Source organism: Paramisgurnus dabryanus, chromosome 12 (assembly GCF_030506205.2).
Source record: "Paramisgurnus dabryanus chromosome 12, PD_genome_1.1, whole genome shotgun sequence".
NCBI lineage: Eukaryota > Metazoa > Chordata > Actinopteri > Cypriniformes > Cobitidae > Paramisgurnus > Paramisgurnus dabryanus.
Genome location: NC_133348.1, coordinates 899,916 through 923,492, shown reverse-complemented (window position 1 = coordinate 923,492; position 23,577 = coordinate 899,916). Strand labels below are relative to the sequence as shown.

The 23,577-nt window shown below is 38.0% G+C and overlaps 2 protein-coding genes across 2 annotated transcripts in view; both read left to right on the top strand.

Annotated features, from left to right (window-relative positions):
• Positions 1-23,577, top strand: part of LOC135738171 (uncharacterized) — a 334,980-nt gene that overhangs the window by 284,020 nt on the left and 27,383 nt on the right. The window contains 11 exon segments of the mRNA XM_073811486.1: positions 7,546-7,692; positions 7,959-8,105; positions 11,695-11,841; positions 12,786-12,932; positions 14,332-14,478; positions 17,605-17,751; positions 18,108-18,254; positions 18,795-18,941; positions 19,610-19,756; positions 20,082-20,228; positions 21,735-21,881. Of these exon segments, the coding sequence (XP_073667587.1) occupies positions 7,546-7,692; positions 7,959-8,105; positions 11,695-11,841; positions 12,786-12,932; positions 14,332-14,478; positions 17,605-17,751; positions 18,108-18,254; positions 18,795-18,941; positions 19,610-19,756; positions 20,082-20,228; positions 21,735-21,881 (1,617 nt within the window).
• Positions 847-7,366, top strand: LOC135749723 (sushi, nidogen and EGF-like domain-containing protein 1). The gene is made up of 6 exons (XM_065268374.2): positions 847-865; positions 2,629-2,715; positions 6,305-6,432; positions 6,580-6,858; positions 6,948-7,043; positions 7,130-7,366. The coding sequence occupies exons 1-6, from the start codon at positions 847-849 to the stop codon at positions 7,364-7,366; spliced, it is 846 nt and encodes a 281-aa protein (XP_065124446.2).

Sequence of the window (23,577 nt, the reverse complement as noted above, 5' to 3'; positions counted from 1 at the left end):
AGCTCTATGAGAGGATTCTCGGAAGATTTAGGAAAACGGTCCCTAGTTGTTTTGACTCTCTAAGCTTTATCTGCACATCTCTAAATTACAGATCACTAGTGCGGGAACATTTTCAAGTAGACTGGGTATCTTCCGGAGGAAGCAGAGGAGAAGTAAGTACATGATTTAATCTCAAACAACACATACATATATTGTGTGGATGTATACATACATACATATATACGTATTAAATATAGAAGTGTGTATTATGATTTACACAATGCAGTAGCTGCTTCGGTTTGAGCCCAAGACAATTTTTCATTTGGGGCAAAAGCATGTACCTTAAATATTTACCTTAAATTGGCTAACATATGCTTATAATGTTAAATGTACTGAATGTAAAGTTCTTGAGTAACATATAACCAACTATTTACAGATGTTTACAACACGTCTGAATGCAGTACAGCTTCATCCTCAAACCGCTCCAGTGCCTTGAACTTTTAAACATTCTTCATTAACTACATGTTACAAAGCCTTTCATCTGCTGTGATCTGAGTATCATCTCCATAATCTGTTAATGTGTTTCTGTAAGAAAATTACCATAATTACTGTAAAATTAGTGTTCGAGTTAGTTGTTGTAATATGTAATGTATGTAATGACTGCTGTTAGTATGGTATATGGTACATGTTTATTTTTACAAGGACTAGTCGTCACACTTTCTACTGAATGTTTTTTCAGGGTATAGCTGAGTATTGCACTCCATTTACTCTACATTTTCAATTATATATTGATAAATTTAATTAATAATAAGTACTTCTACTTTAGTAAATTCTAATCATCTTTTCACAAAATTTTACTTTGACATAATGACAGATGTTTTTCTTGGTAAGTTTTTTACTGATTTTAATGTAATAAATGTTAACAAATGCATAGTATATCCTAAGAGTATTGTTAATCTTCAATTTGACCTGTTGGTACATCATTGACAGGTCATAGGTTTTATTTCCAAAGAACACACATACTAATAAAAACATGAATCTTTCTTTCAAGTCTTTTGATTCTTTTTAACAAATGGGTTAAACATTTAGCAGAACATACATTCAAGTCTTTCTTATTAAAAGTATTAAACATTTTGTTGTAATAGTTCATGTAATAGTTCAAATAAGACACAGATTAGTAAACACAACATATGACCTTTTGCAGGGCCGGAGTGGGGGCACTGTTCAGCCCGGGAATTTCAATGCCAAGACCGGCCCACTTTTCCCATTGTGGAATTCCAAATGAGCACTTTTTCCAAATTGGATAAATGAACCAACAGTTTAGCATTTATTTTTGTATAGTATTTCTTACTTGGTATTTTGTCTTGTTTTCAGTAGAAATATCTAAAAATTCTTAAATCAAGATGTATTTCTCGATGAGCAAATGGCCTAAGAAAATAACTCTAGTTTTTAAACAAAACATGTCAAATTTAAGTGAATTTGTGCTTAAAACAAATTCTGTCAATGGAAAGGCATTTTTTGCTAAATTCATTTTTTTAAAGTAAATTCAAGAAAAAAAATCTTATTCCATTGGCAGATTTTTTTGCTTGTTTTAAGCACAAATTTATTTAAATTTTATATTTTTATATGGAGTTATTTTCTTAGGTCATTTGCTCATCAAGAAAATATTTTTTTTTAAGAATTTTTAGATATTTCTACTGAAAACAAGACAAAAATATTAAGTAAGAAAGTGTACCATTTTGCAGTGTACCATGGTTCAACAAATAATGTAAAGGTTAAATATTAATTAAATAATAATATACTTATTCACTACAAAAATAATTATTAATTAAAATAAAAGTACATTTACTGCATACACAGATCAAGCTTAAGTTTTGTTATCAATATTAAACTGCATAATATAGTCCATGAATCGCCATATATTGGGTGATACACAAAAGGCAAATATTTTGATTAAATTTTATATTTTGCTTGTGAAAAGGTAGACAACATATTAGCCGAATAATTCTTCGGATGAGACGTTAAACCGAGGTCCGGACTCTCTGTTGTCATTAAAAATCCCAGGATGTCTTAAAAAAAGTAGGGGTGTGCCCTGGCATCCTGGCCAAACTTGCCCGTTGGCCTACTAATAGATTTTTGGGTCAAATTATTGACATAGCCAAAAGTTTTGTTTGTGCATTTAACTTTGAACAGTGTATTTTATTTTATTTTTTATTTTTTATTTTTTTTGGTACTTTTGGATTTTCACAGTAAATATCAATTAGACTCTTGGGATCTCTCTGTTTTTTACTTGTTGGAATAAACACTGAACTTTTGACCTCATCATCATGTCACTTCATCTTTTTACGTCTCCATTGGCCGCTACAGTACAGTACATCCAGAGCAGAGGTGCCGCTACTTCTTGAGCATAGTTGGGGCCCCTTATAGCAGTTGGAACACCCCTGTCTCTGTTACAATTAGGATTAAAAACAGCAGTTCTGGCCACTGTAAAAAAATTGCTGTAATTATGCAGCTGGTTGCCAGTAACTTACTGTAGAAGATAAAGACTGAAAATGGTAGGTCCTTAGGTTATTCATTTGACTGTATATATGTAACTGCTTTTGTGTGTATTCTCTGTGACCTAACCTATTCCCCTGTGTGCCCCTATAGTGGGTTATGAGCCACAGTTTGAAAACCCCTGCTCTAAATTACTAAGGGTGTCTGAGCGTGAGGGAACATCCCAGGTACGGTCGCCAGGTGAAAGGTCATCTTGTGGGTCATTTTATTTATGACTAAATTATTATTTATTCGTTTTACTCATAGTTAGATTGGGCAGGTCTTTACAAAAGAGGACATTTTGACTAGGGACATAAATTGTGTCCTTTCTCAGAAAAAGCCACACAGGTTTACAGGGGTGAGCATTTTAAACATACCTTCACGTGTCATGGCTCAAGTACATTAAAATGAATGTAGCCAGGAATGTTGTCATTCAGTCTTTGTGTTTCCCTTTTCTTTAGAAAGGAGCAGAGGTAACGTTGTTCACTCCAGAAAGGATTTATGTTCATTTTTCATTTTTATTCCATATACTGGTTTGATTATTATGCCTAAGAAAAAATTCACCCTATTATGGTCCGACTCAAGTAATCCTTTTAGTTTTAAAGTAAAACTAAGGTCCTTACGATAAAATTCAGTGAATATTGTGCTGAAAGAAAACACTACATATATATTACTTAAGCATTTGTTTTGTTGTATAGACTGGACAGTCTTGAAAATAGGCAAAGATGAAAATAATGGTTTCCTTTTGGAAATATTTATTGTTTAATTCCACTATTAACTTTTTTAAAACTTAAAAAAGTTTTTTTATGCTATCTAAAGCCTAATAAGTATTAAAGTAAACTGTAAGTCAAAGAAACATCCTGTATGAATGGCATAATAGAATTAAGTAATAAATACAATCATTTTAAAGAAATGAAAAGATTCCAGTTTTGTTTTCTTGTTATGTTGTTTGAAAAGTCCCATCAAGTTCTAGAAAATTCAGGAGTATTGAAAGGAGGAAACATTTTACAAGGAAACAAATTATCAGTGATTAAGAATCTCAGATAATCAGGGAGATAACTTCAGAACATAGTTCAGAACATCACATCAGGGCTAGTTGCCTAGAGAAAAGGTAAGAATACTCAATTAGTTTCTTCTTTATAATATAAAACACACTGCCTTTTTAAAGGTACATTTATAGAAAGATCGAAACATTGCCTTAAGATGTCCTTTATATCTGTCCTTTATAATTAAGCTGATGTGACTTTACTGTTTGTAACTGTAGAATAGATCATGGCTAAAGACACAGTAGTTCCATTATAGTTATTGTTGTTTGTAAACATACTGTACTGTTTATGAATGTTTGAAATTAAACTTTCGAAATAATTGCTGGTTAAAGTTATTTAAGTGCGTAAAATGGTAAAATCTCTGTATGGCATTATGTGTCTGGTGATCATTAAAAGTTACTGTACTTATAAATGACAAAATATTTTTATACAGATGTAACAAGGATGTGTGCATAAGCCAAAATTCTTTTTATGAAGAAATGCTGAACTGTTTTGACTTGAACAAGAAAATGGCCAGTGAAGGTACAATTAACATTACTATTGTTTTACTTAAACTACATGGTAAACTGGTCCCTCTATTTAATATTTTTCCATTTAACACGTTAACTGAGTTAACTGATAATCTTTCTCACTATTTTTATAAATGTATGTATTTGAATGAACATTATCTATTCTTTGTTTTTCTACTCATGTTTCATGTAAGAAAAAAATGTACGAGTTAAAATGAAATGAGTAGAGGTTGTAAAGCATGACTTAAATATTTAGATTAAAGTTTTAGTCACACGCTTCAAAAGAAAGTTCAGTTTAGTTACACACGTTTTCTATTCACACTGGTTCTCTTCACTGGAATAAAGGCAGTATGGGTGTGTGCCTGAAGTGTTTTCCCATCTTAGCAAACAATAAACAGATTGGCTTTTTAATGTCTTCAGTTATGGATCCTCTTTGGTCATATTAGTGTGACATGGAAAAGTGGAGAGAGGTCTGGAATCCAAAAGGTTGCAGTTCAATCCTGCATTAGGTGATCCTTAAGAAATAAACATTGTGAACTTGATCAAGACAGTTAACACTATTTTCAAATTTCTAGCAGTCTGTCCCTGTAGTGCCTTTAAAATAATAAAGTATCTTTAAGACAATTTAAATGTAAAGTTTATTTAAACACTGTTAGATCGAGCAGTTTGTTGTTCTTTTATTCCATTGGTCAAAAAGCTTGTGAAATATTTGTCTGTTTATGGGATTTTTTTTTCTGATGATGATGAGCATTGTCTGATATGAAGTGTAATTTCACATATTTGTAGGTACAAGGACAATAATAAAATACCTATTAGGAGTCATTATGTCTATTCTTCTTACCCCTGCAAGTGTTGTGGAAACACATAATTTCACGGATCCAAACATGATTATTAAGGTAGGACAATTTTACATATCTCCATCAAGAAAATTTTTAAAATTTAAAACCATTTTTTTTAATTAATAAACTATGTTATATAAATAAAAAATGTGAGAGTTGTGAGTTAAATCTTTCCATGTGACAAGGCATGACAGACTATTTTTTTTACTACAGTTTAGCTCTGTAAATGAGCCACCCCAACATAATATGGTCAAAAGAAGTGCAGGTATGATTCAATGTTATACCCTCTACCTTTAGTTCATTATAAATTTAAGATTTAATGGTACTGACTCTCTTGTGACAGAATGCTTCATGCTTTAATCTTATGGTTTATGTTTGAATGAGACCTGCCTGTGTGCTTGTTCACAGAGTTCTTTATTTAAGTTATTATTTGGATCAAGGTTTTCAACGTTGTTTGTGATACTTTATTGCCAGTTTATGCAATAAATACCTGCGACCATAGCCTGCTTGCATGTTGTGTTTTATATGGTTGAGTTTGGTTGGGTTTACAAAATTTCTTGAAAGTCATAAGTACATAAGTACAAATGCACACTGTAAAATTTTTTTGTAAAAATTACAGTATTACTGGCAACTAGCTGCCAGTAACTTACTGTAGATTTTACATTTATGTTATTTACTGGCAACAGTTTGTTTAAAGTTAAATGAACACGAAACATTTTCAGTCTTTATCTTCTACAGTAAGTTACTGGCAACCAGCTGCAAAATTACAGCTAATTTTTTACAGTGCAGAGATTTAAATGTCCTAATCTGACGCACAAGCCAAACAACCCAAACAAATAGGCAGCCCCCGATTAAAGGGCCATTCACATTATAACAATAACGATAACTATAAAAAATATAGATTTGAAAATCTTTTATATTAAAGAGACTATAATGATAAAGATACAGTGAACGATTTTGTGATCGCTGTCTGGGCGATTTTTTTCCCACCTGATGAACGATAAACCATTGACAGCCAATCAAATCTATTTGAAGTTCAAGTGCATGCATTTATATTGTAAATCATTTGTATTGCGTACGTGTCCAACACAGCCATCCATGCGTAGCCGCGGTGAGTATACTTTGAAAGCTGCGCTGGCGCGTACACGTGAGCCGGATGCGGGTTTCCCCGGCCCTTAAGAACTTCAGGGGACATGTGCTTGATTCCTGTCAGGTTCCATAGAGAGAATGGCTCGCCCAGATACATTTTGGACACTGCTGCATATTAAATATATGATAAATAGTCTTTCTACGTGAAAAATACAGTATGTGCCTGGAGTGCGTGAGAGCCCTGAATATGCACTAATTCTTTGTTATTCTAATTTTACTCTTTAATGCTCTGTATTATATATTTTAGACATAGGTTCATTTTATCCATATGGAATTGGAGACACAGTGAATGGACGCATTGATGATGGAAGTTCTGTGGTGATTTACCTCCTGCAACAGTTTATATTTTTTGGACACACATACAACCAAACTTATGCAAGTCAATTTTTTCTATAACTTCAGGTTAAATCTATTTACTTCTAAATAATTAAAATGAATAAGTATCAAATAAAAGAAGTTAGTTTTGTTACTAAATTATGTTTTTATGGATCTGACCATGAAAATAAATCCACATCTTTTCAGGTTAACAACAATGGACACTTGACTTTTAATGCAGCATGGTACAGCTTCTCTCCATACAGCTTCCCAGCATATGGTGGAATAGACCTCATTGCTCCATTCTGGACTGATATTGATAACCGTTACAACGGTGTTATCTCATATCAGCAGTACACCTCTGGCAGTGTCCTGACACAAGCTACACAAGACATAAACCAATACTTCCCTGATCTCAACTTTTCTGCTTCATGGGTCTTTGTTGCAACATGGGACAGAGTGGCGTATTATTCAAATTCAGGAACAGTAAGAAACTCAGTTTCCCTCTCTCTAGTAAAACATTTAAATAGAACGACTTTGAAATTTAATATTGAAAACTCTTTATATACTTACAGGAAACATCTTTCCAAGTGGTTTTGATTTCAAATGGCAATTTCTCATTTGTTTTAATGAACTATGGTACAATTGCTCCATCACAACGAAATGTGCAGGTATGGATATTCAAAAAAAATTATAAAATATTTCTGTATTATCTGTAACTGACTAAATAGACGTCTGTTTGTCTGTTTATTATTAGGCTGGTTATGACACCGTCAACTCAAGCTACTATTTCTCAATTACTAAAACTCTGCAGACCTTCACAGACTTAACAAACAGCAGCAATGTCAATGTTTCAGGCAGATGGGCCTTCAGAACAGATCTTGGACAGGGTTTTCATATTAGTGGTAATTTAATTTTCCTCTTCCCTGATGAATATTTGCCTTATTTGCTCAAAGTTGACACTGAATTTTGTACAATTCCAATGACACGATGAAGCTGTCATGGTTAAAAGTTCCACACTGACAGTCACCAGCATATGTTGTGTTTTGGGTGACAATCTTCACTACAGGATGCTCAATGCTTATGTTCATAGAAGGCATTTTAAGAGTATGTGCATTTTAATTAAATAGTTGTAAACAACCAGTTGTTTTTCATTTGCTATTCTCTTTCCAGATGTAAATGAATGTCAGGTCAGTCCATCTGTATGTGGTTCAAACTCCAACTGCACATATACAAATGGAGGATACAGTTGCTCATGTTTGGATGGATTTACTGCAACATTGCCAAATCTCACCATCAGCATCAATAACACATGCACAGGTATAACAATAATAGTCTTAATGCTATTCTGTATTAAAATTCTCAATCTGAACCTTTGTTTTTTGTGTAAATGATTTGTTAATGCAATATGTACTGTATACTAAAGCTTAAAATAAGCAAATAAAAATCTTTTGTTTGGTTCACAACTAAGTTGTTAGTAATGATAGATATGATTAAGTGTTTCAATAATTGAATCATTTATATGTGTTTTTATTAGGACATTATTTTAAATACTGAGTTATCTTTATGTGTTGTACTCTTTCCAGATGTGGATGAATGTCAGGTGAATCCATCTGTATGTGGTCCAAATTCCACCTGCACAAATCTAAAAGGAAGTTACAGTTGCTCATGTTTGGATGGATTTACTTCAACATTCCCAAATCTCACCATCAGCAGCAACAACACATGCACAGGTGAGATTTTACATCTGATCTGAGTTCTCTAATTGTCAGTTATACACAGTAGCGGAGTGACATCGGGAGGGTCGGGACATTTCCCGGTGGGCCGGTTGTGTTTTGAGGCCATGAGGGCCGGTCTGATAATAGTTATTGCAAGTTATATATCAACCCATCTGGTGGCCTGATGTGCGACCGCTTACCATGGTCAAACTGTGCAGCCTCTTTGCTCAACACAGTATAAAAAAGTGCCCGTTCGGCCATTCTAGGATTTTTTAAAATATAGGGTGATCAGTGATCGGCCCCTCCCCAAATGCCATAGCCTGTCGGCCTTTGATGTAAAAAGCCGCCGAATGCCTGTCTACTGCAGTAAATTTGCGGTTGGATCCATCAAGCGGATAGACTATTTGATAGTAAGTGTGGATTAAGGAGGTTTAAAATCTCTAGCCAGGCGTTCAGGACATGAATGGATCAAATCAGCACATTTGCAAAGGTTTATCTCCATATGGCTATATCATAAATAAAAATGAGAAGGGTAACTTTGCAGTATCACATTATATATTTCCTACTATGTGATTTCCATACTATAGACGAGAGTATTCAACTGCAATATGGCAATAAATATCCTCACAACATTATTTCTCAAAACTTTGACAAAAATTATTTTCAAAGGAACTGTATTCTTACAGTTATTCAAAGATGAACACATTATTCCACATATGATTTGAATATTAGACCAGATTATAAAACGGTTAGTTCCAATCCTTGATTCTGATTGGTCAATAGGTGTGCTTTATTCACGATAAAACACTGCTATGAACGCTTCACCCAACGGCTCTGTTTATCACTGCGCCCTTAGCAAGACCCTTATCAACCACACATATTGTTTTGTTGTATTTATTTGAGCTTTCATGCATATTACACATTGGAACCACTGATCTATATAAATGACTGGATTGCCATGACGTCACAACTGTGAAGCCACCGCGCCGCCATGTTGGTATACCCAAACATTCTATTAAATCAATGGACGCAATCAGATTTTAATGATAAAACATCACTTTACTAGTCTTCGTTTTTATATGTGAAGTTACCCTGTACATTATTACAACACAAACGTCCTATGCATGTACATAGTTATTTACTGAAAGTTGTACATTTTAGTTTTTTATCAGTTATTATACATTCATCTTTATTACAGTATTAGATCAGCAGACAGACCGCAGCATATTTAGTATTAATGACAAACGTGCTCATTCTGAAATCTAAATAAATAATCATACTTTGTACCGTATGTGCATGCAATAATTAGCTGGTTTTATGTTATCTAATCTTACAAGTTACCTAAACTTATTTAGAGAAATAACGCTGACCGTGTAGCTGAATGTAAAAAAAAAAACTTTATTTATACCCGTGTCATTAACAGAATGCAGCAGACACACTCACCTTAACGGTTTTTTATAAATCCATTTTCCTGACCGATTAAAACATAAACACTGCAAATAACACCAGAATTAACAGTTAATTTACGTACATATATCCTAAAAATAATCTTGCGTGACTGATACGCTGTAAAGCAGGTGAATTTAAAACATGATTTTGAATGAAAGTCAATGATGCTCTCTGCCGGTTGGGTATACCAAGATGGCGGCTCGAACTCTGCGCTGGCTTCACCTCACGCTGTTACGTTAAGCGTTCTATGCGCAATCCAGTCATTTATATAGATCAGTGATTGGAACACATTTTTGTTCATGGTCAGGGACAATTTTTTCTAGCGGAAGGAATGCTTTTTATTGATTTAACTTCATGAAAGTTGCACTAATATATTTTTTTACTTTAATATTGTGTGGTAACCGTTTTATAAAAGCAATAAGGTACTTAATTGAGGTGAGTGCTGTATCGTGCATAAGAAACGGCTGAAGGGTTGCCCTTCAGCTGTTACTTATTCACGATACAGCACAGCCTCTCGTACCTTATTGCTTATGTATATAACTGCAATGAACGTCTCATATGTAAATAAATATCCACATATAACTTAACGTTACAGCATAATGAAATTAATAAACAGACAAGGAAGCAGGATTGCCATGTAAATTGTAAATTTTAGGGGAAACTCTTTTAGGTGTTGAAGCTAAGAGGGGTAACCAGCAATACACTTAAAATAAAGGGGTGGAAAGGATGGCACCACTGCCACACCTTAGCGCCAACACACAGAAAGATTCATACAAAAGTGTCAGAAGCAGAAAAGACAACTGCTCAGCACCGAAGCAAAAAGCTGAATATGCTGTGCACCTGTCACCTATTTATATTCCCCCAGCAGGGCATGGCCGGCAGATGCAAATACTGCATGCCAATATTTATTGGCTCTTTCTAGTTACACTCAAAGGGCTCTATCTTGCACCCAGCGCAATTGACTTTGTCCGTGACGCATGTATCATTCGTATTTTGCCCCGGCACACAGCGGGTTTTTCCCGTCACAGAAGCACGTCGGCAAACTAGGGAATGAACTTGCGCTCCCTGGGTGGTTCAGCGCAAAAAAAGAGGCGTGTTCCGGCGCAAACCATCCCTGATGCTATTTTGCAGTTTCAGAAAACAATTGCGCCACTGACCAGAAAAAAAAGTTTAAAGTCAGTGGCGCGTTGCGCGTTGTTCATTATGCTATTTTAAGGGCGCATGCTTGACCATAATGTATAGCGTGCACAACGCGCATACACTTTGCTTATCTAATCTACACAGATGCAACAGTTATTTTTGCAAATCATAAATTGTTACACTTAAAAATATTAATACACGAGATAAGGGGAATCATAGTGGTGAGCATTGTGGTGATAGTTTTTATTTATTCTCATGCAAATAACGATTAAAATATTTTCATAACTTTGTTGTGTGGCTGTATTACGTTTATTTTATGTAAATAATAATTAAAATGTTTTCATAAGAAACCTTAATGTATATGAACTTGATTTGTAAGAGTACTTTGGGGTTGGACCTTGCTTGCGTTTCTTGGGTCCGATTTCAAAGCCCCCAAACCCTTTCAGCGGTGAGGGTGGACGCAGCGATGTCCTCTGCTGGCGTCAAGTCCTGAGGCAGATCCACCTCCCGTTACACGGCGTGCCCGATTTATGCTGGCAAGCGTGGGATTCCCCCGTACAAGGACGTCGGTCTCCTCGGCTGTGAACCGCTCCTGGCGTGCGCCTGGTAAATCCGTCATAATAATAGCAACCCGCCATGGAACTTGCGCCCTTGCGTTTAAAGGGAATGTTGGCTAGCGTTCTGATTGGTTTATTTGACGTTACGCCCAAACCACACCTATGAATAATGAACCTACTTCAGACCAACCCCTTATTGATTTGCGCCCGGCGCAAGAGTTATTTCTCCCACAGGGAAAATAGCAACAGCGCCCAAGATCCGCCCACAAACTCACTTGCGCGTTGCACTTCGCACTTGCGTTTCAGATCGTTAAAATAGGGCCCAAAGTGTTTTGGTTCCCAATTCATCTGTCATTTATGTGATATTGTAGTGATTGACTGAATAGGAACCAAGACAACCTAACTACAGTGAACACAACCTTCATGTTATTTTACTGAATTTGCTGTTCTTTTTCCAGATGTGGATGAATGTCAAGTGAATCCATCTCTATGTGGTCCAAATTCCACCTGCACAAATGTAAATGGAGGTTACAGTTGCTCATGTTTGGATGGATTTACTGCAACATTCCCGAATCTTACCATCAACATTAATAACACTTGCACAGGTGAGATCTCACATCAGATCTGGGTTCTCTAATTGTCACTAATATAATATATGCACAAGTAAGTGTTTAAGTAATTTATTAGAAATTATCTCTTTTTGTTAGATCTATTTCATTGACTACCCAATACAAACAGTAGCATTCACTAATCAACCATAACATTATGACCACCTGCCTAATATAGTGTAGGTCCCCTTTTTGCCACTAAAACAGCCTTGACACGTCAAGGCATGGACTCCACTAGACTTTTCTATCAGAACCAGCTATCACGTTTTCAGCAATTTAGCTACAGTAGCTTGTCTGTTGGATTGGACCACAAGGGCCAGCCTTCGCTTCCAATGTGCATCAGTGAGCCTTGACCCTGCCCATTTTTTCTGATTCTAACACTACAGTACACTTGTCCTCAAAGTTGATGTGTTAGAAGCAGGATAAATGGGCGACTGTAAGGATCTGGTGACTTTGACAAGGTACAAATTGTGATGGCTAGACAACTGGGTCAGAGCATCTCCAAAACTGCAGCTCTTGTGGGGTGTTCCCGGTCTGCAGTGGTCCAAGAGGTTAAGAGGCGACAGGGTCATGGATGGCCAAGGGTCATTGATCCAAAAGACTAGCTACTGTAGCTGAAATTGCTGAAAAAGTGAATGCTGGTTCTGATAGAAAGGTCTAGTGGAGTTCACGCCTTAACGTGTCAGGGCTGTTTTGGTGTCAGGCAGGTTGTCATTATGTTATGGCTGACCGGTGTAAGTGCACTTTTAAAAATAATAAGTATTCCACAATGCCATAGAAGAATCATTTTTGGATGAGTGGTTACATAAGGAACCTTGCATATCCAAAACAAACTTTTGGTTGAGAAATGTTGGTTGAGATTATAAAAAGTTATTTATTTAATTTTTGAAGAAAAAAAAGTAAAATACTGAGTTGTTTTGTATGTGCTATACTCTTTCCAGATGTAGATGAATGTCAGGTGAATCCATCTATATGTGGAACAAATTCTAACTGCACAAACATAAATGGAGGTTACAGTTGCTCATGTTTGGATGGATTTACTTCAACATTCCCAAATCTCACCATCAACATCAATAACACATGCACTGGTAAGTAGGGCTGTCACTTTTGTGAAAAAATCATTTTCGATTTTTAATATATAAGTGTTCATTGAATCGATTGTAAAATCGATTTTCCATGTCTAAAAAAGACGTTTCCATTTTCAACGCCAAATAACAGACAAATGTAAAGAGAGCGCCTGAAACGCACAAGTCAGCAATATTTCTTATTCATTGTCATTAAGTTTCGTGCAGAATAAAAAACAGCAACAGTAGTGCAACATTCTCTAAAAAAATATGCAGAGTGGACTGCTGCCATAAATGAAAAACATTACTGCGGGCTTCAACCGGCTGCTTTTATGATTTAGGCAATTCAAAAATTATTTTAAATAATGATTCGATCCATTTCAAACAACTGTTCAAAAATGAAACTTTAAATAGACTTACTTGAAGTTGAGAACATGCTGTGTATTTTTTTATTAAACGTTACCCACACTTAGGCGGCACTAGGCAGGCATAATGAAATGCGCAAAAAGAATAGGGCCATTACAAATTATTGGTCAGGAAAACAAGTCGATCAACATTTTAGGGGTCAAGAGCAGAGCGCTTTTCATTCACTATATGTCCATCTGTTGAGAAGACGCACTCCGACCGCACTGATGTCCCAGGGAAACTCGGGTACTTCGTTGCCAGCTGCGTATTTCGTACTGCCAATCTTCCATCACAAAAGCGGGTTGCTGTCAGCTCGCAAGGGTGGCTCCTTGTCATAACTCCTTCATCTCCTGTAACGTCACAATTTCGACGCTCTCTCGTGTTGCACAGGTTTATTGACGTTGTCCTCCATTTTCTTTGCAAAACACTAGATGCAGCGATTGAAAGCGTGAAACTATAGGTGCGTAAAATTGCTGGGTATTTTCTGTCTAGCTTTCGCACACCTACTGCACTTTCGGAATTATTTATTTTCTTTTTCTGCTTGTTTGTGAGTTTTGTTACATCTATATTTTTAACTGTTTAATTCTTTTAAAATTAATAGTGTACATATTTGTTTAAAATCGATTGCCTATTTTCGTTTTCGAAACTTTTTTTGGTTGGTCCGATCGATTGTGCAATCGATTTTCGAACGAAAAGTGACAGCCCTACTGGTAAGATCTTATTTCACTTCTGTGTAATGTCTGTCTCAACTCATCTTTGATTTGTGGGCCAAACTCATATTGTCAGAATTACAATGGAAGCTACTCATGCTCTTGTTGGAGAGGAAATAATATTACAAAAAATGAATTAATTGTTAGTAATAGTAACCCATTTACTGGTAAGTGTTTGAAACTGTAATAATGATTTTCTTATATTGTTTATCAGATACTTGATGTAAAATTGTGACAATTATAGGTGTTTAATCAGGAAATGTTTTAAAAAATTAGGTTAATTTAGCTGTCTGTTTTTTCTTTTCCAGATGTGGATGAATGTCAGGTCAGTCCATCTGTATGTGGTCCAAACTCCAACTGCACAAATGTAAATGGAGGTTATAATTGCTCATGTTTGCATGGATTTACAGAAACATTCCCAAATCTCACCATCAGCATCAATAACACATGCACAGGTGAGATCTCACATCAGATCTGTGTTCCCTTTCAGTCGGTCACTACGACGTCACATACTCGCTTAGAGAGACCAATCTGCTTCGCATACTACTAAAACGCCAATGAACTTGGCATTGAGATATTTGCATAATGCTGGTGCCGCCCCACCAGGTGCGTATATAAGCAGCAGCTGCAAATATGGAAATTAGCTTTTTAGCTTCGAAAGCCGGCAGTATCTGCTACTGAGAAGCTACTTTCTGCTCTTGGGGAAACGATTGCTGAAGTTGGTTGGACTAGCAGTACCACAGCAGACACCACAGTTTTTCCACTACTCTGCATCTTTTTGTTATGAGTTTTAGTGAGTGTGTTGCTGATCCCTGTGCGCATCATCAACTGAACGTCCTTTTCAGGATGACTTTTCGTCCATGTGATCTTGGATGCGGCAAGTACATGGGTCCGAAGGACGGTCATGAGCGCTGTCTTTCATGCTTGGGCATCGAGCATGCGGAGGCTGCGTTTGCTGGGGGTGCATGTTCTCACTGCGAGGGGATGTCCCTTTTGGATTTACGCAGACGGTTGTCGTTTCTCCGGGAACGGCGTCCTCGTCCGGTGAGTTCTGACCGCCGCCACGGAGCGGCCGCGAAGCTCTCTAAGGACGATCTGCGTCTAACTGTGCTGAGCCGGTCGAGGTGCCTATGGAGACTGCAGCGTCATGTTCTACGATGGCTGCAGAATCCGTTGCGCCTTCCTCTGGATCCGCTTCGACAGCAACAGCCGAGGGTGGGCCCCCTCTCTCTGAAGCTGACTCGGAAGTCCTTCCGCCCTCTGGTCGGGTCGTGATGCCAGAGTTTGACCCGGAGATGGTGGCCGTGCTCGCTCGAGCGGCGGAGACCGTAGGGTTAGAGTGGGTTAACCCCCCCTCACCCCGAACCATCCCGCCTGGATGATTGGTTCTTCAGAGCTGCCCGGGCTTCACAGCCCTCTCCACCAGTACCTTTCTTCCCCGAGGTGCACGAGGAGCTGTCACGGACTTGGAAGTCGCCGTACTCTACCCGGTTAAGGCCGATTCAGCCCTCCCCCCTCACCTCCCTCACCAACGGAGCCGCTAAGGGTTACACGTGACATGACGGAAGCGGACAAGAACAAGAAATAGCGCATTCTCGGCGGACGGTTTGCGAACAGAGAGACTTAACGTTTCGGCATCTCGCCTGTTTGGGTCTTCGGGTCAACTGGGAAAAGAGCAAACTCTGCCCCACGCAGAGGATCTCTTTTCTCGGCATGTAACTGGACTCGATCGATTTATCGGCGCGTTTAACAGAAGCGCGCATCCAGACGATTTTCATCGATTGTTGCTCTTCGCAACGCAAGGACCGCCGAGAATGCCCCATTAATATCGTGCTTACAGACCTTCAACACCGGTTAGATGGTAGGCTGTCACCCTCCACCATTAAAGTTGACGTTGCCGCTATATCTGCACATCACTCTTTAATAAACGGCAGATCAGTTGGCCAGCACGATTTAATTATTAGATTTTTAAGAAGGCTGCATCCTTCGTGCCCTCCCTCTATTCCTCCTTGGGACCTGTCCATGGTGCTGAAAGCCCTGCAGGGACCCCCGTTCGAGCCTTTGCAGTCTGTGAGTCTGAAGTTTTTGTCAATGAAAACTCTGACCCTGCTCGCATTGACCTCTGTTAAGAGGGTAGGTGACCTTCATGCATTCTCCATCGACGATTCGTGCCTTCAGTTTGGTCCTGCTGTCTCGAGCATAACTCTCAGACCCAGACCAGGCTACGTGCCCAAAGTTCCCACCACTCCCTTCAGAGATCAGGTGGTAAGCTTGCAAGCGCTGCCCCCGGAGGAGGCAGACCCAACCATGGCTTTATTATGTCCCGTACGTGCACTGTGCCTCTACATGGATCGCACACAAAGCCTCAGGTCCTCAGATCAGCTCTTTGTTTGTTACGGTGGTCAGCAGAGAGGGAAAGCTGTCACTAAGCAGAGGATGTCTCATTGGATAGTTGATACTATCGCCCTTGCTTATAATCTGCAGGGCATTCCTTGTCCATTTAAATTGAGAGCTCACTCTACTAGAAGTGTTGCCTCATCTTGGGCACTCGCTCGTGGTTCCTCACTAACAGACATCTGCAGAGCTGCTGGTTGGGCGACACCTAACACGTTCATTAGGTTTTACAGTGTTCGTGTCAAGCCGGTCTCCTCTCACGTTCTCTCTTCATCTGGGAGATCACTGAGCACCGGCTCGCATGTCGGCTTGCAGCCTCCGACTGACGCTACACAATAAGTGTCAGTATGGAAGGCCATTAAGACAAAAATACATAATGGTTTGATTTGTCCTTCCTCCGCTGCCCTGGCAGCCTGATGTTGCGGAGCATCCTCTGTCAGCCTTTCACTAGCTGCATCCTCGCGAACCTACGTGTTTGGCTCGGGCATCCACATTGTTTCCCACCGGGTTCCTTTGTGACTATTTTCCGTGGGGTTAATCCTACTAGCCCACGTTTCCCTCAGCAGAGCACTGCTTTGCTTACACAGCCACAGCTGTCTTTATACTTGCCCATTGGCCTACTAATCATCCCTCATACTATATCACTCGGTCTCCTCTCCACTAATAAGCTGGTGTGTGGTGGGCGTTCTGGCGCAATATGGCTGCCGTCGCATCATCCAGGTGGATGCTGCACATTGGTGGTGGTTGAGGAGATTCCCCTATTCATATGTAAAGCGCTTTGAGCACTGGAAAAGCGCTATATAAATGTAACTAATTATTATTATTATACCTCAACTACGGTTGACTTTCGCCCACCATCAGCCCTTAATGGGGTGGTGGCTTCCGCAGCGTTCCTATCCCGCTCAGATAGGGCGCTTTCCAGTCGCTGGCACTACTGTGGGGTTAAAGGAACATCTAGTGCCCGGCCTTCTGCCTTAAAACCTAATTCTCCTTCTCCTTAAGTGGAACCGGAGGGCTTTACCTAGACACTTGAAGTGGTCAGCCCTCAGTGGCGTTTTGGTAGGGATTCCAAATTCGTTGGTCACGGCGTGACGTCGTAGTGACCGACTGAAAGGGACTGTCTCGGTTACGTATGTAACCCACGTTCCCTGAAGGGAATTCATCTGAATTTGCTATTCTCTTTACAGACGTGGATGAATGTCAGGTCAGTCCATCTGTATGTGGTCCAAACTCCAACTGCACAAATGTAAATGGAGGTTACAGTTGCTTATGTTTGGATGGATTTACTGCAACATTCCCAAATCTCACCATCAGCATCAATAACACATGCACAGGTAAGATCTAGACACTGTAGTGTTGATTTTGTCACGTACCTTAAGTGTTAAACAATATTATTAACAATTATACATTATTTAATCCAGGTTTTGTGACATCATGGCATATAAAAAGGTTGTCAGTAAATGTTTTTTGTGACAGTTGTTATTAAATTAACAATAATTCTAGCTTAATATCTGTGTGTGCTTCATATCTTTGTGTTTTCTTTGTGGTAAATGATTCAGTGCTGGCAGTATGGATGCTAACGCTAACAGAATAAGAATATTCTGTGTCAAAATGGTATTTGTTTTATTGATCAGGAAAAAGTTTTTTTTATATATTGAAGTCATTTTAGATTTTGTTGTTTCCTTTCAAGATGTAAATGAATGTCAGGTCAGTCCATCTGTATGTGGTCCAAACTCCAACTGCACAAATATAAATGGAGGTTACAATTGCTCATGTTTGGATGGATTTACAGCAACATTCCCAAATCTCACCATCAGCATCAATAATACATGCACAGGTCAGTTATTGCTTCACATTTGTGTATTGTCTGACAATCATTAATAACCAAGTAGTTTTTTTGTATGACAGACAGTTGAGGTTCTGAACTTTTGGTTTCTATTTGGACTTCATAATTCAGTGCTAGTATTGTTGATGCAGCCATTTCAAGAGCAATGCAATTTAAGACATCCTTTTGTCTGTGTTAAATTATGCCACAAATACCAGTCATAACACACACGCAAACCATAGTTAATTGCGTTGCGTGAATCATTTAAATACTCTCCTCCCAAACAAACTTTTGTCTGAAGGAAAACTCCTAGAAATGCATATGTAATAAGCTCAGGCGCAAAAATAACTACACCACACCTTTTCAGCACTAATGATCCACTGAGCATTTTTAGTAAATCACGACAATCATTATTTAACAACAAAATGATAGTTTGTGCTGGCGCAAGCTGTTAATAAATCTGGCCCTAAGAATATTCTTTGTTATTGTTTACATACTGTGAAAAAATACATTAGACTAATAATGTCAAATTTGTCAATTGTTTAATTTCAGATATTAATGAATGTCTCAACTCATCTTCTGTTTGCGGACCAAACTCATATTGTCAGAATTACAATGGAAGCTACTCATGCTCTTGTTTTAGAGGATATAATGTTACAAAGATGAATGAAACTGTTAGTAATAGTAACCCATGTACTGGTAAGTGTTTGAATCGTATACAGGTGCTGGTTATATAATTAGCTATATAATAGGCTAATCAAAAAGTTGATTTATTTCAATAATTCCATTCAAAAAGTGAAACTTGTATATTATATTCATTCATTACACACAGACTGATATATTTCAAATGTTTATTGTTTTTATTTTGATGATTATAACGGACAACTAAGGAAAATCCCAAAATCAGTATCTCAGAAAATTTGAATAATGTGAAAAGGTCCAATAATGAAGACACCTGGTGCCACACTCTAATCAGCTAATTAACTCAAAACACCTGCAAAGGCCTTAAAATGGTCTCTTAGTCTAGTTCTGTAGGCTACACAATCACAAGGAGGGCAAGACACAAAAGGTCATTGCAAAAGAGGCTGGCTGTTCACAGAGCTCTGTGTCCCAGCACATTAATAGAGAGGCGAAGGGAAGGAAAAGATGTGGTCGAAAAAAGTGTACAAGCAATAGGGATAACCGTACCCTGGAAATTATTGTGAAACAAAACCTCATTCAAAAATGTGAGGGAGATTCACAAAGAGTGGACTGCAGCTGGATATTGTTTATCAGATACTTGATGTAAAATTGTCACAATTGTATGTGTTTCATTAATTAGTTTTTTTTATATTTTCTTAATTTTGCTTTGTATTGTTTTTTTCCAGATGTGAATGAATGTCAGATTAATCCATCTGTATGTGGACCAAACTCCAACTGCACAAATGTAAACGGAGGTTACAATTGCTCATGTTTGGATGGATTTACAGCAACATTCCCAAATCTCACCATCAGCATCAATAACACATGCACAGGTGAGATCTCACATCAGATCTGGGTTCTCTAATTGTCAATAATAATGAAGACATCAAAGTCAATAACCACTTAATGACACCTCTTTCAATCATGAAATAATCATATTAACTGAATGCTCTTGGCACACACATGTAGGTTTATGTTTATCAAATACTACATAAGAAAGGGTCATATAATTATGATCTCTCGTTTATTCCTTAAAGTTTGGTTAGCTGTTAAAAATTCCAGTGTAAACATTAAGTAAACTGATCCAGACCAAATAAACGAAGACATCCTAACTACAAGTGTGAAAATCTTCATGTTATTTTTCATCTGAATTTCCAGATGTGGATGAATGTCAGGTCAGTCCATCTGTATGTGGACCAAATTCCAACTGCACAAATGTAAATGGAGGTTACAATTGCTCATGTTTGGATGGATTTACAGCAACATTCTCAAATCTCACCCTCAGCATCAATAACACATGCACAGGTGAGTTATTGCTACACACTTGTGTATTGTCTGTCAATCATTAATAACCAATATCTTTTTTTTGTATGTCATTTGAAGTTCTAAACTTTTGGTTTCTATTTGTACTTCATAATTCAGTACTAATATTGTTGATGCTAAAGTAAAAAGACTAAGGGCCAGAATTACTAAACGTGGCAAATTAACGTGAGAGCGCAATTCCAAAAAAGCGCTGATGGGAGTGATAATATTTCCAGTTTATTTACTAAAAAGTGCAAATTTAATAACACAGGCGCAACAGCTGATTTCCATAATGACCAACACAATCTACTAAGAGCAGCGTTCTGCTTGTCTTTTCAGAACTCTCCATACCTCAACCTAAGGGGTTGAAGTCTAAATTACTTTTACCTTGTGCTTCTTCTAAAATGAATTAGTGACCTTAGATGTGTGTTTTGGGTCACATTAATGTTAAAAAGATTGCTTGTTGATCAAGGGCACAGAGTGATGATAGCATCTTCTCTTTATGTATTTCACAGTACATCTGTGTATTCATTATGCCGTCTATAAAATTAAACTCTCTGACACCTGCAGCACTCATGCAAGCCCACAGAAGAACACTGCCACCACCATGCTTTACTGTTGGTACCATGCATTCTTTGTTGTACTCTTCACCCTTGCCACACCGTACAGTTTGGATAGAGACCCAATAGTCTTTACCTTTCTCAATATGAGCTCTAGCTAAAGGCTTTTTGTGCATTGGCTTTACCAGTGGCTTCCTCTGTGGATGACAGCCATGCATGCCTCTCCTTTGCACTGTACCTCCGTCAAACACCCCAACTTGACTTTCTAATGATTTAGCCAACTGTGCTGAACTTGCATGATGATTTTTTTCAACATCTCTTATCACAAAACACTCTTGATGAGGTGTTAACTTCAGTGGACGTCCTGGACATCGCAGAGAGCATCCCACAAGTCCATCTTTTTAAAATTTTGGATCCCTTTCATGACAGTATTCAAAGTTATTAGCAATGCTTAACTAATTATCTTGAAACCTTGACCATTTTGTGCAAAGAAATTATTTTATTTCTCATGTCTTGAGACATTTCTTTACCATGTGGTGCTATTCTGTCACCATTACATGAGAGTGGATTTTCTCTCTTAAATACCACCCTCAATTGCCAGTTTTATTTAATTTTTTTGCTAACATATTCATTGGGGTGTACTTATTTTTGCAACACCTCATTTGATTTAAATTAGTTATTTTTAAAATCCTAAAGATGGTCAGTGACTTTCACTCTTTTAAAATCGCTTTTAATAAAAATAAATGTTTAATAAAACTATTTTGTAAAAAAAGAAAGGAAATTGGTCTCATATTTACTAACAAATGGAGAAAAATCTTAATTATCAAAGGGGGTGTACTCATTTATGCTGTGCACTGTATATATACTTGATGTAAAATTGTCACAATGTGTTTTATTAATAAGGGTTTTTATATTTTGGTAATTTTGCTTTGTGTTGTTCATTTTCCAGATGTGGATGAATGTCAGGTGAATTCATCTGTATGTGGACCAAACTCCAACTGCACAAATACAAATGGAGGTTACAATTGCTCATGTTTGGATGGATTTACTGCAACATTCCCAAATCTCACCATCAGCATCAATAACACATGCACAGGTTAGTTATTGCTTCAATTCTGTGTATTGTCAGTCAATCATCAATGACCAAGATAGTTTTTTTGTATGACTGACAGTTGTGGATTCTGAACGTTTGGTTCTCTTTCTTTCACTCACGCAGCATTGTGTCAACAAAGTGACATTAGAGTTCGACCTTGGGAGACCAATCTTTCTGATTTTCTTTGAAAAGGGCAAATGAAACTTGGCAAATGATTTTTTTCACCATTCGGTTTCCCTTCGTAAACCTTGGGTCGAGCCGTGGTAGGTCCACTTGGTGTAGCTCCGGCCTTGAATTTAGTTTTTTTTTAAGTGTACCTCCAGGTGGTAGGTTGTGTTCTGTGCATGTCTCTCAGAGACTTCCCAGTGTTGGGACGGCATCCTACACCATGCTTTTGTGGAAGCTTTTGTTCCCGTCCTTCTGGTGTGGTTCACTTTACCTGTGCGATGGATGGTTATTAAGCTATGTAAAGTTCCCTGGCATGCATTGCGTGCAAGCCTTCTCTTTGAGGCTGTTTACACTTGGCATTAACATGCGTTTTCGTCGATCGGATCACAAGTGGACGACGTTAATGCCAGGTGTAAACGGTGTTCAAAACGTTTTGAACGCGTCCACTTTCAACCACTGTCAACCACATTCAGAGGTAGTCGAAACCACTTTCGATCGGATCGCTTTGGAGTTGCGGAACGCAATGTGGTTGAATGCGTTCGAACAGCCACACGCGACCGCCTTCTCTCCGCCCATTTATCTAATCTGAGGTATTAAACACTAATTTTACGTCTTTTTTTGACTTCTGGCGTGAACATACGGTGAACAGCGCTATTTTTAGCCTTTCATTGATAAACCTAAAGCGGCTGATCTCCGTAGTTTCGTTTTGAAAGCGTGAAAGTTGCGCGATCCTATTTCATCATTGTGCTGAAAATTCAGAGAAAGCTCCAACAAATAAACTTACAAAACACTGTGCAGCATGTATACTTGCTAAACAAGCAGCGGGCTCCGACATAATATAAGTTTGCGTCCATATAAACTCATAATTACTCCCGCTCGCGTTTGAATGACAGCAGAGAGACTCGCCCACCGTCTCACAGACCGTCCCCTCATAGTATTCAGGACAGATGCGGTCGAAAGTGGACAAAAGAGACGGATTTAAATACCAGGTGTAAACGTAATGTGTCTCTCTCGTCCACTTGTGATCCGATCGACGAAAACGCATGTTAATGCCAAGTGTAAACAGCCTCTTTGTCATAGGTGATTATGGGACCCCTAGTGTCACTTTCTCAACAGAACGTCGAGTGAGTGACAGAAGGGGAACGTCTTGGTTACATCTGTAACCTCCGTTCCCTGATGGAGGGAATGAGACATTGTGTCCCTATTGCAACAACGCTGACTTTCCGCTGATTGGCTGATCTTAGATCAGCTCTTCAAGCACTTAATCTGATTTCCCCTTTTCAGAGGGAATCAGAGCGATTATTCTCTCAAGGTCGAACCCCTAGTGTCACTTCATTGACACAACTTCTTGTTCCCTCCATCAGGGTACAGAGGTAACAGACAAAACCAAGATGTTTTTATTTGTACTTTATAATTTAGTGCTGGTTCTGTTGATGTTGAAGTAAAAAAGACTGGAACATTTTGTGTTATTGTTTACTTCTGCGAAAAAATACATTAGACTAATAACGTAAAATTTGTCAATTGTTTAATT